The sequence below is a fragment of the Rhinolophus sinicus genome, chromosome 5 (assembly GCF_057876585.1).
Source record: "Rhinolophus sinicus isolate RSI-liver-muscle chromosome 5, RSI-T2T, whole genome shotgun sequence".
Lineage (NCBI taxonomy): Eukaryota > Metazoa > Chordata > Mammalia > Chiroptera > Rhinolophidae > Rhinolophus > Rhinolophus sinicus.
In genome coordinates, this window is record NC_142505.1 from 87,884,286 (window position 1) to 87,902,605 (window position 18,320).

Here is an 18,320-nt window from a genome sequence, read left to right on the forward strand (position 1 = left end):
CAGGCATTTTGCTCTCAAACCCATATTTTCCCCCCCCATCCCTAGATTGAGCCATTCCTCCTTGACCGGTAAGGCCTATTGGTTCATGAATCTATTCAAAGCTTTTTAGGTGCCATTAAAAAACAAATCTGGCATTAGATCTGGAATAGTTAAGTCCCTCATATATTTACTATTAATAAGGAGGAAAGGGAGGCTCAAGGAGGTCAACTGATCTCCCTATGGTCACATAACCAAGTTAGAAGTTGAGTTTACTTCTTTTCTATGCCTTTTGCTCTTTCTGACTCCTTCATGTTGTCTGCGTATTAAACGTCTGGGAAAATACTGCAAGGATTTGGGGGGTGGTTACCAATGGGTAAAGGTATGAATGAGGGCAAAGAATTAGGAGACCTGTAACAATAGGTACGTTGTTCTCTGGGAAGATGGAAAAGTGCAAACATACGTTTTTAGGAGCTTAACTGGCTTTGGACTGAGAGTCAGGAATGTCAGTTGGACGTGTCTTAATTCCAATGCTCAAGTCTGATTTCCGTCCTTTAAAGCGTATGGAAAAGGGTGGGCTAAGTTCTGGCATAACATAATAGGGATTTGCTGAGCTTACACTAATCACACCCAAGTTATGAAACGGAGCAAGTGGGGAAAAGAAGCATTCCTAGATCAGATACAGAATAGAAGGTGGGAAAGATCGTGCCTTCTGGAGTTGCAAATAAGGTAACTTAACTAACCAAAGGGGTAGTGGTTTATATCCTAATGTGGACACCTTGTGGCCTGCATGTCTCAGGTAAAACAGCTTAATGATTTTCCTATTGTCTCCTTCTACACTATTCTCTTTTGTTCTCCACAAGCTCTATTGCTTCGTGAAACAACATAGGCTCTGGAATCAGGCTGCTTGAGTTCAAATCCTTCCTCCCTCCCTTATAACTTGGCCCCATATGTGAATCTCCCTGAGCCTTCGTTTCCTTATTTATAAAATTTAAGGATAACAATACCTGTTTTTCATAGGGATGTTAGGACTAAATTAGGTAGCACATATATAGCACTTAGCTTAATGCCTAAAACAGAGGAAGTATTCAGTTCATGTTAGCTATTGATATAATTACTTTTCCAGCTCTAACATTTCGGTTTTGCTATTTCAAAATCCACTCTCAGGAGAGAACTGGATAAAAAAACAGCAGATACTTCTGAGCACTCAAACCATATAGCTTGTACATAAACCTGACTGTGTGGGATTAGGGAGATTGCTAGTCCTTCCTTCTGGACTTAGGTTCAGCACATCTCACTACCCTTGTGAGTAACTAATTGCTTGATTATATGGGCCCTTAGATTTTTGTGGATGTTATCCTCTCATTCCATAGGCTGGATGTACACAAAACAAGTTCCTATCTGAGTGGTGACAGGGCAGGAACCAGGTCTCCTAAACCCGTGTGCTTACTTGTTTCACCCCGCCATCGGGCCTCCTCCTTAATCCTAATGTTATTATTGTCTTCAAGAGGATAAAAAACAAGCTATTTAAAATTAATCTTTAAAAACTCCAGCAAGAGCAAAGCAAAAACAGAAACGCCTTTCCTGTTTGTAGGTCGGCATGGGTGTCCAAATTCATTAAATAAAATCAGACCCTTTTTTCTTTATTCCATATACTGTTATTTTAATTGTAAATGTCAGTTAAAATCTCCTGGGAAGTCATTTGATGAGTGTTCTCCTTTATCATCAAATTCCATACATCCTCTTGAAAAGAACAAAAAAAAAAAAAAATAGAGATAGAGAGAGAGTAATGAATTATAATTTAGACTGAATAGAAATGTTAGAATAATCACTAGGGTGTCTTATAATGTTTAAGCCACACTTTTCTTCTCCAGATTTTTCTGTCATAAAGAAATAAGATCTAAGATTTCCATGATAGTTCATAGTTGAAAAGCCATTTATGTAGAATTATCTCTTGAATCTGCAAACAAATCTATTAGTTAGGTGTCTATTCATATATAAACTCCATGTATACATATATTTTGATATGTTTATTCAGTAATATATCCCCAGCACCAAAACAATGCCTGGTACATAGTATAAATTAATAAATATGTATTAAACGGGAAAATGAATGAATTTTTATCTCTTTTATATATGGAAAAAACCCTATGAAGCTCAAAGAGATTAAACAACCTGTCCAAGTCACATGACTGGTACATCTCAAAGCAAAATCTAAAACTTAGATCTCCACAATCATGAATGAATGCCAGAACCACTATACCCTGCTGTTCAAGGATTGGGTATGGGGTAGCTGCTGAGAAGGTCAAATGTGAATTCAATATGGTCTGTGAGGAGGTTATAGTCTAATAGAGAAAACAGATGCATTGAGACACAAGTAATTTAAACAATAAGGTGTGGGGGGGGGGGCGGGGGGAACTGCTATGTATGGTCCTACAAAGCATTATGAAATCCCAGAGTATGAATACCTGAATTTTTTAAAGGTAAGGGTCTTGCAATGTTTTCACAGAGCTTGTCTTTGAATTGGACTTTAGAAAATGATTAGACTTGTCAGGTGAAGAAAACGGAGCTTGGGGGCCAGGCATTGCTGGCAGAGACAAAAGCATATGCAAAGATACTGGCAGTTTATACAAACATGACCTGCTCTGAAACAGAAATCATTTGTCGTTAGTGCATCGAGTGCTTGGCTTCAGGAGTGAGAGAGATGATGGAGAGATAGGTTGTCTGTGTCTACACATGAAACCTATATAACTTTACTAACAATTGTCACCCCAATCAACTTGAATTTTTTAAAAAAGAAAGATATATTGGCATCAGGGAAGAACATTTAACATCCGCTGAATGCATTTGCTCTGATTTTGTAGGCAAAGGAAATTCGTGAAAGCTTTAAGCATGGCAGTGATAGAATCAAATTTGTGTTTTTGTTACATAACTCTGATAGTAGGAGGATGGATTGGTGTAAGGATAGACAGAAACAGTGAAACTACTACAAATCTAACAAAAAGATCTTGGGAAAGAGGGGATGAAGGACTCGACTAGGCCAACGAGTCAGTGGAGTTAAAGAAAAGGGATAGTATAAGAAAAACAGTTAAGGGTAGACTATTCAGCAATTGGATGCAGGTGGTGACGAGCAGGATGGACCCAAGAAGGCCCCGCCCCGAGGTTTCTAGATTTGGGATGATAGTGGATGTGACTTACTGAGACAAGGAGCAGGTATGTAAGTGAGATGATGGGCTTGGGTTTAGATCCATTGAATTTGAGGTGTTGATGGAAAACCTAGGTGGGGTTTTGTAGCAATTAGTCATTTCAGAATGTAGCTTAGGAAAAAGAGTGCAATAGACATCTGAAATTGGAACCCATTAAATTCTAAGTACTATTCCCAGTATGAAAAACCGGGCAGGCTGCATTGAAGCCTGGAGGAGCCATGATGTTTAAGGGACAGGTGCATGAAGAAAAGCCAAATAAAAAGAATGAGAAAGAATGGCTAGAGGTAGGAAGAGAACCAAAAAAATGTCATGTCATGGAAACCCAGGGGTGGGGGAAAATTCACAAGAATTGAAGCCTTCTCAAAAGTGACCAGAATCCAATTTCCATAGGTCTAAAGTAATTCAAAATGCAGGTTGAGGTAGCAGGTAGAGGGAACAAGCTGGTCTGTTCACTGTCCTGAAAGCAGATATCTAGCATTTATTATGTGCCTGACACAGTACTTAGACGTCAGGTATACTGGAGTAAATAAAGCAAAATTTCCACTTTCTGACGTTCCATCATTCCTGTCATTCTCTCTTTCTAATCAAATCTCATTGAGCCCTTTAAGGCCGAAATTGCATCTCACCTTTGTCGTAAGCACTCCATAAGCATCCTGGCTTCATTGAAAGCTCCTTTCTCTAGAAATTACCTGTGATTTTTGGCTGACATTTATTTTATGTAGCATTTTAATTATCATTGCATTTGCTCTTGTCATCTTACCATAAAAGCTGCAAATTCTTTGAGGAGAAGGGATTTACAGTCTAGATTTTTCCTTCACAATTCCTGTCCTCACTCCGTATGTGTTAAGTGTTTAGGAATAGCTTTTTCTTTTTTTTTTTTTTCGGGAATACTTCTTGATGGTCTCCTCCCAAGAAGGAGGAGAGCTAGATTTGTTCCCTTGAGCAAGGATTGCTGTGTCTTTCAACAAAGATGCTTCAGGATTCCTCAGTTCCGTTGGAGGTAGATGGGCTTTAGATCTGATCTCTAAGATAGCTTTCTTTAATTAATTAACTCAACAATTATTTACAGAGTGCCTGATACAACTTACAAGGTACTATGCTATAGCAATGAGCTAAATAGATCTGGTCTCTACTTTCATACAGCTACATGATTAAAAAGAAATCATTTGAGATGTCGATATATATCACAATGACACTGTGACAAGGTAAAGTAATAGAGAATAACCAGGAAATGAAACAAGACAATGAGTGGTTGTAGAATAGTTTTCTGAGGCAGTGACTTTTCTATGAGCTGCAGGACAAAGCACTAGTCATGAGAAAAGGAAAAAGCATTTTAGGTAGAAATGAAAGCAAGGACAGAGAGCCTGAAATGATTCTAAATTCCAGAAAACAGAAAGACCATCATTTCCTCAGAATATAATGAGAGAAAGAGAAAATGGAAGGTGCCATTTCTGAACCCAGAGCACAGAGCAAGTCTTTAGTATTTCAGATAGTCAACTTTTAGGGTTAACAGAGAAAAAAAGTTATATTTTATAATATATTTGGGGAATTTCCCAGGGGAGGAATAAAAAGATCTATTATTGTTCCAACACCTTGCATTGCTGCTATTGTGCTCTATAACAATATGAATTCAACTGGAGTCTAATCCGTACTTTATGCGTATGTGTGTTATGCTTATTGTTTGCTGGTCAGTTTTCTCCTTGTTTACATTGATAGTCATGGAAATACAACAGTTGCAAAAGCAACCACCATCGAAAAAGTAAAATCTGTGAGTTTCAACACTTGTGCATAAGGCTTGTATACAGAATCCTACCCACCCACATAATAATATTTTGATTTAAGCAGATCAGATATTACAAAATGACTCCTGATTATTTCTATACAGAAGTGGTTCTTAATCTGTTATTGGTCATAGACCCCTTTGAGAATCAAAGGAAAATTAGAAGCAATTTCCCTAGAAAAAAATGCAAATACTCACATGTACACAAAATATGAACACAAATTTAAAGGCTATGTGGACCTTTAAGGCCCAGCCATGTAGCCCACAGCATTTAATCAAGAGCTTTCAAAATTGATTGTACGGTATATCAGAATCACCTGAAAGCTCGTTAAAAAGCATAGCCGTAGCCTTGTCCCAGGAAGGTGCAAGATGGGATGAAGGGACCTACATTTTGTGTTCTCCAGGGACTTCTGAAGCGGGTGGGTAACAGACCACACTCTGGCAGACTCTGCTTAGGGGTCTAAGAAGGAGAGCATCAGAGAACAGAGGTTCAGAGAGGTGGAGATGAAAAGTATCTGGACATTCAGAAGAACAAATTGCATTCCAGAGAGCTGAAATTGGGGAGATGAATGTGGGGAGAATGAAGAACAGGGTGAAGTAGGAGTAAAAGTCAGAGCTGTGTAGTCTGGAGTAAGATGCATGAGGGGCTTGGAAGCAGCTTGAGAACACTGGAAAGATTCTGGGTTGTGGAATCTGCCACCAAGGCAATCTCTCATGATTAAAACACGCATATGACGAGAGTGTCTCTAGAATGCCTGTGAGGAGAGATTAGTGCTGTCTCTGCTAACCCTCTTGAGTTATTCAAACTAGAAAATAAAGGCAGGACTCATCACAACTACAACTAATGAACAGACCATTACCTACCACCTTCACCAAAGAATCCCAGTGTCTATAATACAGGGTTTGTCTCTTATTCCGTTAACTTTACAACTTTACAGATGAGCAAACTGAGGCACGCAGAGAGGGAGCGGCTTGCCCAAGATCACTCAGTAAAGTAGCACCTGTGTCAAGACCAGAACCTGGCTTTCTGTCCCCTGGTTTGCTGCTCTTCTTCCTCTTTCCTTGGTCCTGAGCTAAAATGTATTTTATGGAACCACCCAGTGGGAATGTGCTCACGCCAAAAGAGCTCAGGGAAAATTCATTTGAATGCAAATAGAAGTTCAGGTAGGATGACACTTTTCCATTCAAATAATGCATTGGCATGTGCCACACTTTCGTTTCTCATTCATTTTAATACAAGGCGGTCTTTACCAGCATCAAAGGGGACAAAAGCAAGGCTTGTCTCGGTGCTTACAGGTTGTTTCGCGTCATGGTTTTGAGGACAAACTTCACTGCGTTCTCGATGATCTCTGTGCCCAACAGGCTTAGAAAATGGGGTAAGTCTTGCCCTGGTTTTTTGTTTGAGTCATCTGGTTTGCCATCTGGTTTGTCATCTGGTTTGCCATCTGGTTTGTCATCTGGTTTGTCATCTGGTTTGCCATCTGGTTTGTCATCTGAAAAATACAACAGAATCTCAGGTGATTCTCAGCAACAAGAGAGGGACATCTTTCTTGTAGGCAGTCCCTTGTGCCGTGATACCACCACTCAAACTATAGAGCCTCGTCGAGTTGTTTAGTAAACACTTAATATCTGCCCAATGACAGGCTTTACATGCATGATTTCATTTATTCCTAAAAATAATCAAACGGACCGATAGACATTCACTCTTTGGTAGATGTTGTTTCCCCTCCCGGATGAGAAGACAGAAGCTCATGGGGGTTCAGGAACTTGCCCAGAGTTAAGCAGCTAGGACCGGGGGTGCCAAACACAGTATACACATGACTTGAATTCATCTTTTGTTATTGGTATGTAGTATTACAATTTCTTTTTCTAGATCTTTTTTTTAAATTTATTTATTTTTAATTTATTTTTAATTTTATTAGTTTCAGGCGCACAAAACAATGTAATAGTTAGACATTTATCATTTATATCCCTCACACTGTATCAACACCCCTCCTCCATCCACCACCCCTCTGATATTGCACAGAACCATCACATTTCCACTGTCTCTATTCCTAATGCTGTACTCCGCTTCTTGTAAACATCTATCTATCTATCTATCTATCTATCTATCTATCTATCTATCTATCTATCTATCTATCTATCTATCTATCTATATAGTAGTTGGCATTCATTATTGTTCAGCTTCAGCTTCAGGTGTACAGTGCAGTGATCAAATATCTACATCTTCCCTGAGGTGGTCTCCCTAACGAGACAAGTGTCCATCGGATACCCTACAAAATCTTTACAACATTATTGATTACATTCCCCAAATTGACTTTCGTAACCCTGTGGCCATCTTGTGATTACCGACTGTGCTTTCTAATCCCTCGCCTTCCCCCTTATCCCCACTACCCCTCCCATCTAGCAACCCTCAGTTTTTCCTCTATGTCTCTGAGACTGTTTCTGATTAGTTCATTCACTTATTCTTTTCTTTAGATTCTACATATAAGTGAGATCATATGGTATTTGTCTTTCACTTAACGTGGTGTTCTCTAGGTCTATCCGTATTGTTGCAAATGGTAAGATTTCTTTCTTCTTTATGGCTGCATAATATTCCATTGTATAAATGTACCACAGTTTCTCAACCCAGTAGTCTACCGATGGTATTTCGGTTGTTTCCATGTCTTGGCTATTGTGTATAGTGCTGCAATAAATATAGGGGTGCTTAATTGTTTTTGAATTAGAGTTTTGGATTTCTCTAGATAGATACCTAGGAGTGGAATTGCTGGATCATAAGTTAGTTCCATTTCCAGTTTTTTGAGATACCTCCATTCTGTTTTCCATAGTGGCTGCACCAATCTGCAATCCCACCAACAGTGCACAAGGATTCCCTTTTCTCCACATCCTCTCCAGAACTTGTTGTTTGTTGATTTATTGATGATAGCCATTTTGAGTAGGGTGAGGTGGTATCTCACTGTGGTTTTTATTTGCCACAATGCATTTTTCTGATGATTAATGAGGTTGAGCATTTCTTCATAATTCTGTTTGCCTTCTGTATGTCCTTTTTAGAAAAATGTCTCTTCATGTCCTCTGCCCATTTTTCAATTGGGTTGTTTGCTTTTTTGGAGTTGAGTGCGTTTTTTATAGATTTTGGATATTAACCCCTTATCGGATATATCATTGGCAAATATCTTCTCCCATTCAGTAGGATCCCTTTTTGTTTTATTGATGGTTTCCTTTGCTGTGAAAAAACCTTTTAGTTTGATGTAATCCCACATGTTTATTTTTTCTCTTGCTTCCCTTGCCCGAGGGGATATATCAGTAAACATCTTACGCTGGATAATGTCTGTAAAGTTTCTTCCTATAGTTTCTTCTAGGAATTTTATGGTTTCAGGTCTTACATTTAAGTCTTTAAGCCATTTTGAATTTATTCTTGTATATGGTGTAAGGAGGTGGTCCAGCTTCATTTTTCTGCATGTGTCTGTCCAGGTTTCCCAGCACCATTTATTGAATAGACTGTCTTTACCCCACCGTGAATTCTTGCTTCCATTGTTGTAGATTAAATGACCATATAGGCATGGATTTATTTCTGGGCTCTCTATTCTGTTCCATTGATCAATGTGTCTGTTTTTATGCCAGTACCATGCTGTTTTGATTACTGTAGCCTTGTAGTATACTTTGATGTCAGGCATCGTTATACCTCCCATTTTGTTCTTATTTCTCAAGATTGCCAAAGCTGTCCGGGGTCTTTTATAGTTCCATCTAAATTTTAGGATTATATGTTCTATTTCTGTGAAAAACATCCTTGTTGTATAGTATTACAATTTTAATACAATTTTTTCCTTTCTTAAAATATGTATATATATTTTTTGGCACCCTCTGTATGTGCTAGTGCCAGGACTGAAACACAGAATGCCTGGTTTCACATCTCTTTCTCCACGTAATCCCTGGGCCCTTAGTAATGATGATGATGAGGATGTAATAATAATGGATGGAACTTGTTGAGGACATACCTATGACAGGAAATCAATATACATTATCTTATTTTATTCTCACAACCACGCTATGAGGTAGGCAAAATTATTATTCCAAGTTAAAGATCACGAAACAGAATTTGAGAGACGTTTAGAAACTGGTCCAGAGTCACAGTGGTAGGAAGCGGCAGAAACTGAATTAAATCCCATGTCTATCTGGTTAAACTCTGATTCTTAAGCACTCGGTGATGAACTGCATAGTCTTTGATAGAAAACTTGTAATCTAACCACAGGTGTTATAAGATTGAAAGTAGTATGATAATAATGAGGAGAAGGAGAACTATATCACTTGTACATCAGCTGATCGTTCTGAAAATAATGATTTTGAAAAGATTGTGTAGAAAAAAGAACAATGCTAGAGGTATCACACTTCTTGACTTTAGCTTGTACTACAGGGCAACAATAATCAAAACAGCATGGTATTGGCAGAAAAAAAGGCACAGACCAATGGAATGGAATTGAGAACCCAGAAATAAACCCACATAAATATGGACAGATAATTTTTGACAAAGAAACAAAAAACTGCCTCTTCAATAAATGATGCCGGGAGAATTGGAAAGCCATATGCAAAAGAATGAAACTGGACTGATATCTGTCACCATGTACAAAATTAATTCAAAATGGATCAAAGACCTAAGCAAAAGACCTGAAACAATAAACTGCATAAAAGAAAACATAGGTACTAAACTTATGGATCTTGGGTCAAAGAGCATTTCCAAAGGCAAGGGAAGTAAAAGCTAAAATAAGTGAATGGGACTATATCAAACTTAGAAGCTTCTGCACAGCAAAAGAAACCATCCACAAAATAAAGAGGCAACCAACTGAATTGGAGAAGATTTTTGCAAACAGCGCCTCCGATAAGGGGCTAATATCCAAAATATACAAGGAACTCATGCAACTCAACAACAAAAAAACAAACAACCCAATTGAAAAATGGGCAGAGGACCTGAAGAGACATTCATCCAAAGAGGACATACAAATGGCAAATAGACATATGAAAAAATGCTCAACATCACTAATCATCAGAGAAACGCAAATAAAAACCACAATGAGATATCGCCTCACCCCAGTTAGAATGGCTATCATCAAGACAAATAATAAGTGTTGGAGAGGTTGTGGAGAAAAAGGAACCCTCATATACTGTTGGTGGGAATGCAAACTGAGGCAGCCCCTATGGAAGGCAGTGTGGAGGTTCCTCAAAAAATTAAGAATAGAATTACCATATGACCCAGCAAGCCCTCTCCTGGATAGCTACCCAAAAAATCTGAAAACATTTATCCATAGCGACATGTGTGCTTCAATGTTCATTGCAGCTTTATTTATGGTGGCAAAGATGGAAACAACCAAAATGTCCTCCGATAGATGAATGGATAAAGAAGCAGTGGTATATATACACAATGGATTACTATTTGGTGGTAAGAAAAGATGAAATAATACCATTTGTGACAACATGGATGGATCTTGAGATTATAATGCTAAGCGAGATAAGTCAGACAGAAAAAGTAGAGAACCATATGATTTCACTGATATGTGGTATATAAAACTGAAAACAACAAAAGAACAAGACAAACAAATGAAGGAACAAAAACTCATACACATAGACAATAGCTTAGGGTTTGCCAGAGGGTAAGGGGGGAGTGGATCTCCAGACGAGGATAAATGGGGTCTAATGTATGGTGATGGAAAGAGAACTGACTCTGGGTGGTGAACACTCAATGTGATATATAGATGATGTAATACAGAATTGTACACCTGAAATCTATGTAACGTTACTAACAATTGTTACCCCAATAAACTTTAATTAAAAAAAAAAGAAAAAAAAATACTGTGTAATTTTACCCTTGACCAATCTTATGCGATATGTAGATTTTAGCTCACTGGACTAAGAAACTGAAAAAATAACGTGACTTGCAGAAGACTTACAAATTGCAAGAGAAGAAGATGAAACTATAAATGCAGGCTTCTTATTCTTGACTCTTAATCAGGTGCCCTCTGGAATGAGGCCAAAGATCCAGAGAGTGAGACTGATGACCTTGGAGGGGTTTGCCTTTACTTAGTGGTCTAAATGGTGCAGGAGAGTCAAAGGAATGAAGAGTGGCAGTTAGCAGCTGCATGTGGCCTCCCCACCGGACCTTGGTGCCAGGATAAAGTAGGACGTTAATCTTTTCCTCTTATTATAGCCTCACAAGTAATACTGAGAGATTGAATAAATAAAAACACAGGATGCCCCATTAAAGGTGAATTTTGGATAAACAGCAAATAGTTTTATAGCATAAGAATGACCCATGCAGTATTTAGACATACTTAAACTAAAAAAGTATTCATTATTTATCTGAAACTCAATGTTAATTTGGTGTCCTGTATTTTATCCGGTAACCCCACCACAACTTTTGACTCAGGAAGTCCCAACTTCCAGACAATGTATCCCCTGACTCTGAATGAAATGTGGAGACTGTCAATTTATATTAGAAAACCTTGCATCTATGTTATATCCTAAAATGGAAACTCAGTAAAAAAATATGGCTTTAGATTCCGCAAACAATTTACTATGCCACAATAAAAGATTCGATAAAAGCACCAGTCTGGGACCTATAACCAAAATTAATATACTAATCACCAGCTATTTGTTCATTCAGCGGTTGTTTTTTTCCTTCAACAAGTATTTTGTGAGCCTACTATTATGTACATAGCAGCATATGCTAAGAGTTAGGGTAAAAATGGACATATATGGATATGAGCCTCATATAAAGTGCGGGTCAACCACAGCGGCCAGAATTGCTTTGTTTTCATCACAGGAAGGAGAAGGAATGAGAATGCACATTTGGGATCGTGCTTTCATAGCATGCCTTCATCCTTTTTCAGTTGAGTGGTGATACTACAGTTTTACAGGAGAGAAAACAGGCAATCAGAGAAAGTCAGTGACTCACCTAAAATCACACATCTAGAAAGTGGCTGAGCCAGGTTTTGACATTTATTTTTTTTTCAACTCCACAGACTATGTTATGTGTGTGATCTAATACTGCCTTTAAGCAGTTGTCCCCTGAAGACATTGACCAGGTACAACATAGCAGTTCCTTGTACGAAAAGTGAATTTTTCCCGTGTTCCTGTCTGCCTACTTGCATAACTATTTAACTTTACCAACTTTGTATTTGAACATGACACTAAATGGTAGCTTTTTACTACATGAAGAGCCCTGGATTGGACTATGTGTGTAGATCAGAGCCTCGGCCCCAGTCCTTGGACCACACGTGTATTGAGAGATATTAGGATTTGGTGGCTCACATGTTTTGGAGTCCTGCATACCTGAGTGCTTCAAAAATTGGCCTGGTAATCTTGTACACGATACTTAATCACTCTGTCTGTGTTTCGTCATTGTGTTATTGTCAGGATTAAAAGATATGTCATGTATTTTCATATACATCGTGTGTGTGTGTGTGTGTGTGTGTGTGTACACCACTTAGTCTTGTACCAGACCCAAGGTAAGCTCACAAGATATGCTTGCTCTATTATTGTTACTATGATTAATAATAACAAAATGATTCATAGTAGCTTTTTCCTCTAGTGCTTTAGGAGATCTAAGAAGTGCTGTTGAAATGTTAAGAAATTTGAAAATGTTGGACGGCAAAACAAAATTAATAATAATAAAATTAAGAAATTTGACATGCTAAAAACAAATGATCAAGGCCAACAGTTGAATATTTTGTCTTTTCAAATATAATATGAGATAGCCTTTATTTACATTAACTACATTATTTACATTAACTACATCAAAAAGTTCTGAAAAAATACAGTAGTGCTGATATTTGTACAGTTTTTATAGTTCACAAAGTAATTCTAAAAGTATGCTCATTTGACCTAGTAAAGTTGATAGTTATCCCATTTTACAGACGAAGAAACTGAGATTCAAAGCAGTGAACTAATTTAACAGTTTCAGAGTTCATGAGAGACAGAGCTGGGAATGGTCTTTAGGATATAAATCTCACCTTTCACTTTACCACGGTTATTAGTTTAGGAATGAGTGGACATAGTAATCTCTGAGGCCATCTCTACAGTAATACTGTTGGAGTGTCTGCCTGTGTGTTATGCCAGTGGACTGTGGGTGGCAAAGCATGTGAGTTCTACCAAATTACATTTAAAATAGTTTAAAGGGCAATATTTGCATTGTCTATGTTTTCTGAACTATCATTCTGAATAGAGACAAGTCAAGAGCTCACCATCTTCTGCAGACAAAAAATAAACTAATTAATGAGCATTCTGCATGCTGCCTTGACGTTCCCTGTGTGCTTGGAACAGACATGAAAAAGTTGATGCTTAGTTACAATGGAAAGAATTGAGGGACTTAGGTTTCAGTCCCCGGTGTGCTACTGCTATCTGTGTTTAACGCGCAAGTATATTTCCCTCTACAAGCTTCACTTATTAACCTACAAAAAGGGAAATTATAAAACTGTGCATTTTTGCATAAAAAGTTTATTATGAGAATCAAATGAGATAATACATGATAATAATAACAGTCAATATTTATTATGTGCCTATTATGGACCAAATACTTACCCAATTTGTTTTGTCTCTTTTGATTAATTTCCATTATAACTTTATGAGAAAGTTAACTATTGACATTTTCTTTTACATGTGAGGTCCAGAGAGGTTAAATAACATCCCTGAAGTCACATTTCTGATTAGTGGTGGAGTCAGGCTTAGGAGTCTTATTCCAGAGTATATACTCTTAACTTTTGAACATTGTTATTCATAATCATCAAAAAATAAACACCCCTGGCTCTTGAGGGATTTATAATATAATAAATAGTGTGACTATATCACATGAATATATAAGAAAAAAAACATTTCGAACTTCATACATTCATGGAGGATAGAGGCTGTACCTGAAGCACATTTGAATAAAATTCTACTTTCTTTTTGTTAGAAGATCTGCCTCTTGTATCTCAGTCCAGTGTGCAAAGGTCCCTCCCCCTCTCTCGCGTTTTTGTTCTGGATCAGTGCCACCAACTTCCCCAAATCCTGGCTGCTCACTGCATGAGCTGCTGTTGGAAACACTTACCGGCATGGCAAGTCAGGAATAAGAAAAGCAGTCCCAGGACGATTGTCATCCGAAGCACTGAGACAGCCATATTTGTAGCACTGGGTATTGATGCAGATAAAGCATTCTAATGTACCTGAAACCTTGCCCTATTTATAGGGCATTTATAGGTGACATCATCTGCTATGGAATTTAGGGTGTTGCACAAGATATCTATGCACCTTGCTCTTGGATCTTCTCTAATGAGCCCAGACTACAATTTTTCATATAGGAAAAGAAAAACCATATATTTTTTTTTAATGTGTATTTCTAAATGGCACTGGGATAATTTTTTCAGAGGTGGTTCCAATGCCAGCATTCACAATTAGATGTGTGTCAGGCAAGAATGATTATTCAGTATCAAGGAACAAACATCAAATCAGGTGAGGTGTGCCTACTTCCCATCCAGGGCACCCTGTTTCTTTTCCCATGCCCTGAGCTAATTAATTGTCCCCGCAGGGGCATGTCCATTCACACCCTGATGCCTTTGCTCCTGTTCTTTATTTTCCCTGTGATATCTTCCCCATCATCTCCTCTTGGAGCGTTCCTATGTATTCCTGAGGCTCAGATTCAAGTGCTCTCTTCTCTGTGAATCTTCATGATGACCATTTCACCCAATTCCAGAGAATTAGTTGTTCCATCATCTATTATATAGAATCCTTGGTCTATTCTTGAGAACTAAGTATTTTAATAATACTCTTCTCGTTTAGTCTATGGATCTCTTAAGGTCGGAATGTTTTATTCACTCCTAATTCCTCAAGGAGCCTAATCCTGTGCTTGGCCTTGGTCTTAGCTTGACTTCATTAGGAAGCTTGTTCTGGTTCTTCTGGAAAGAACTAGATGTTTCTCTCATGTGCCTAATAGGTGCCTGAGTAAATATCTCCACCAATAGGCTGTAGGCTATTTGAAGGCAAGACTGTCTTTTTTCAGAGTTGAATATGAGGTGTGATCAAAAACTATGATGAATGTTTAAATTTAAAAAAAAATCATTACAGTGAAAGATACATTGCCATTAATCCCCCTCAAAATATTCCCCCTTGCTTTGAGTACACTTATCCCATCATTCTTGCCACTTTCTGAAGCAGTTCTGGAAGTCCTCTTTCGTGAGTGTCTTTATGAGCGTTTAAGAAACAGTGTGTGTAGAAAACAGCCTGAGAAATGAGCAAATGGTTTCATTTTCCATTTGAGAACACTCATGTCACACTTCGCTTCTGGTATTGCAATTTCTGTCAAATAAAAACATTACGGTGTCCTCATCCACCTTATTCACCGAATCTGGCACCATGCAACTTCTGGCTCTTCCCCAAAGTCAAAATGACCATGAAAGGTAAATGTTTTAAATCGATTCAGGACATGGAGGCAGCTACGACAGCGCAGCTAAAGACATGAAAAAGGACTTCCAGAATTGCTTCAGAAAGTGGCAAGAACAATGGGAAAAGTGTGTTCAAAGTGAGGGGGGGTATTTTGAGGAGGATTAATGGCAATGTGTCTTTTACTGTAATATTTTTTTTTACTTAAACATGCACCATATATATGTTTTTTGCTTTTTTGAGGGAGGCACATTTCACATAAGAGCGTGAGCACCCCACTTTGCACCATATTTTTTGATCATACATTGAACATATGACTCAAGGTATATAGCAAACATTAAAAGGAAAGAAAAAGACAGTTTTCTTTTGCACACAGTGCAATGGAATATTGGAGTTGAGATGCTGTTATGTACGATGTCAGGTGCAAAATACCTTTCCTTTCAGATACAAACACTCAAGGAGATAACATTTGGTTCAAGTCTAGATGATCCTGGTTATCCTGAGGAATGTTGTAAGTTCAGTCAATTGAGATGAGGTCTTGGGGGTTCTTAAACTTATAGTTTGACCAAATCTTATACAATGTGAGTGTCAGAGGGCCCTTTTCATGACTGGTGAAATTAATTGAGGTCTGGGCAAAGGAGGCTGGTCTAGTGCCTCAGGGCCAAGGCTAGGACATTGTCTTCTGGCTCCCAGTTTTGTACTCTTTACAAGGCACCAAACTGCACTCGAAAGCCTTGAAGCAGCTCTACTTCAGCCCTCCCAGGCCTCTCTAACCTACGCATATCTTCTCTAGAAGACTGATCCTGTCTCTCATATGCCAAGAGTTGTGATCTAACGACAGTGGTCCACGGTAGGAAGCTTTCAGCAAGTTAGATTGATGCCATCAGGGTCACTGCTTAGGACTGAGCACTGTACATGTCCAAGTGTGGAGAAATAACATCCAAGTGCCCTCTGCTGCCCATGCCATAAACCCTGCCATGTGGCTGTATTTGGCGGGGAAAGAGTAGCAATCGATATCTTTTACTTTGTACAAACTTGGAGCCCTCAGAGCTTAATGAGCCCAGAAGGAGACATATGTTTCTAATTCACCACAAGAACACTGTACAGGCAAGCAAAAGCTCTGGATATTGCAACCTAGGGGAGAGAAGTGCTGGCTTCTCAAGGATATCAGCTGAAAGGGTCATGCAGGCAAGTCCTGAATCAGGTGCTTTAGGTGGTTTGGTGTCAAAGAAATAGCACCAACCCGAGTTTCAGGATAGCTGGTTTTAAGTCCTGTCAGTACCATGACTCTGTGTGACCCTGATTAAATACCCGCCAGGCCTGACACTGCTTTCTCTGTCTACTGCGTTCTCTTCTCTTCTCTTGGTTTATTCTTTTTTTTAGCTTAAGATTTCAGCTAAAATGTCTTTATTTTTGGTGAAAACTTCTGTGACCCTCTAATCCAACACAGATTTCTCTATTGTAATCTTATATTCACTCTGTAGTCTTCCTTCTTAGCACTTAAATATTATTTTTTTGTTTGATTATTTAATGTCTCTATTCCCAAGTAGTGTCAAAATCCAGGATGGAAGGATTCTGGTCTCCATCATTCACAGATTCAACTCTGGTTTCTCGGGCCTTGCCTTACACACAGAAACTACCCAACAAATATACACTGAATAGATGAAGTAATGAATAATTTTGGGAAGAGAAGCCTGGACTCATGTAATAGTTCTATTAGTTATTGCTTGTGTGACTATGGCAAATGCTGATACCACTCTAAGTTTCAGTTTCCTCATCTGTAAAATTGGGACATATTGCAATTTCCTACCTGTTTATCTGCACTATTTTAAAGATGTGGGAGATACGAGACAAAATGCTTGATACACTGTAAGGAACCTTTAATGTATGCCACATTACTACCAGTTAAGAAGCTATCACTTATCTTCCATTGGTGTAAGCAAAGGAATTTGACTTTAAGGAGAGGAAAAACTGCGATTATGAAAGATGGTTTTATGCAGTCTGGGAGAGGAAGGTGAGGGCCTTTTTCTAGAATGCCTTTCTAGTTTGGTAAGAAGATATGAAAATGAAAGGAATATGGAGCACTTTAATTCCTATGGACATTTTCCAGCATAACTGAAAGTAATCAGAGTTCTTTCTTAGGGTAGGAAAGAATTACAATCTGGGTTAGAAATCTCATAGAGAGATTTTAATGTGTGTGTCAGTGGTTAAAAGCCTGGGCTTCGGGATCAGACAGAATTGGGTTTGAGTTTTAAATTTCCACTTACAAGTTGTATGACCTTGTGACCTTAGAAATATTTCCTGATTTCTCTGTGCCTTGGATCTAATGTCTACACAATAAGAATAATTATATCTCTCAGAGTTGTTATGAGCATTGGTTCAGAAAATACATTCAAACAGCACAGTGCCTTGTACATCTTAAGTGAAAAATAAATGGTAGACTTGACACTCTATTGTGTTCTATTCTGTTCTGTCCTTTCCTATCCTATTCTACCGTGGGTTGTGCTGGAGGAGGTGGTGACAGTTAGCCATGCAAGCATCACTAGCTAAGAATAGTGATAATGATAAGAATAAGAATAATAGGCTAATGTTGTTAACTCTGGCCAGGTATCAAACTAGATGCAACATATTCGCAAAGCTGTTGGGAGGCTGCCACTATTGTCCTAATTTTATATAAGGAAGTTCAAGCTTGGAGAAGTTAAGTAATTTGTCCAGGGTTACAAATCATGTATGAGCCAGAGCAAGAATCGGATTTAAGGGCAAGTGACTTCAAAATTTGTGTTCTTAACTGTTATATTACGTTGCGCTGTCATGTGCTGAGTGCAGCTACTGGCAAAAAGCCTGGGTCAAGCAAGGAACCATGCAGCCATTGTCCTGTTTGTCTCCTCTGTTTTCCCCATTAGGATCTAGATTTCCCACTAACCTCTTTTTTTTTTTTTTTTTTAATTGGGGAAGGG

The 18,320-nt window shown here is 38.3% G+C and overlaps 1 protein-coding gene across 1 annotated transcript; it reads right to left on the reverse strand.

The window, feature by feature from the left end:
- Positions 1 to 6,180: 6,180 nt before the first annotated feature.
- On the reverse strand, positions 6,181 to 14,125 carry C5H5orf46 (chromosome 5 C5orf46 homolog). The gene is made up of 2 exons (XM_074312194.2): positions 14,036 to 14,125; positions 6,181 to 6,455 (listed from the first exon to the last, which is right to left on the reverse strand). The coding sequence occupies exons 1-2, from the start codon at positions 14,103 to 14,105 to the stop codon at positions 6,253 to 6,255; spliced, it is 273 nt and encodes a 90-aa protein (XP_074168295.2). The 5' UTR covers positions 14,106 to 14,125; the 3' UTR covers positions 6,181 to 6,252.
- Between the last annotated feature and the right edge of the window lie 4,195 nt (positions 14,126 to 18,320).

Excerpts from the sequence above, each read along its gene's own strand:
- C5H5orf46 (XM_074312194.2), bottom strand. The coding sequence starts at position 14,105 with ATGGCTGTCTCAGTGCTTCGGATGACAATCGTCCTGGGACTGCTTTTC. Across the intron at positions 6,456-14,035 it reads ATTCCTGACTTGCCATGCCG|ATGACAAACCAGATGGCAAA; the intron begins GTAAGTGTTTCC and ends TGTATTTTTCAG.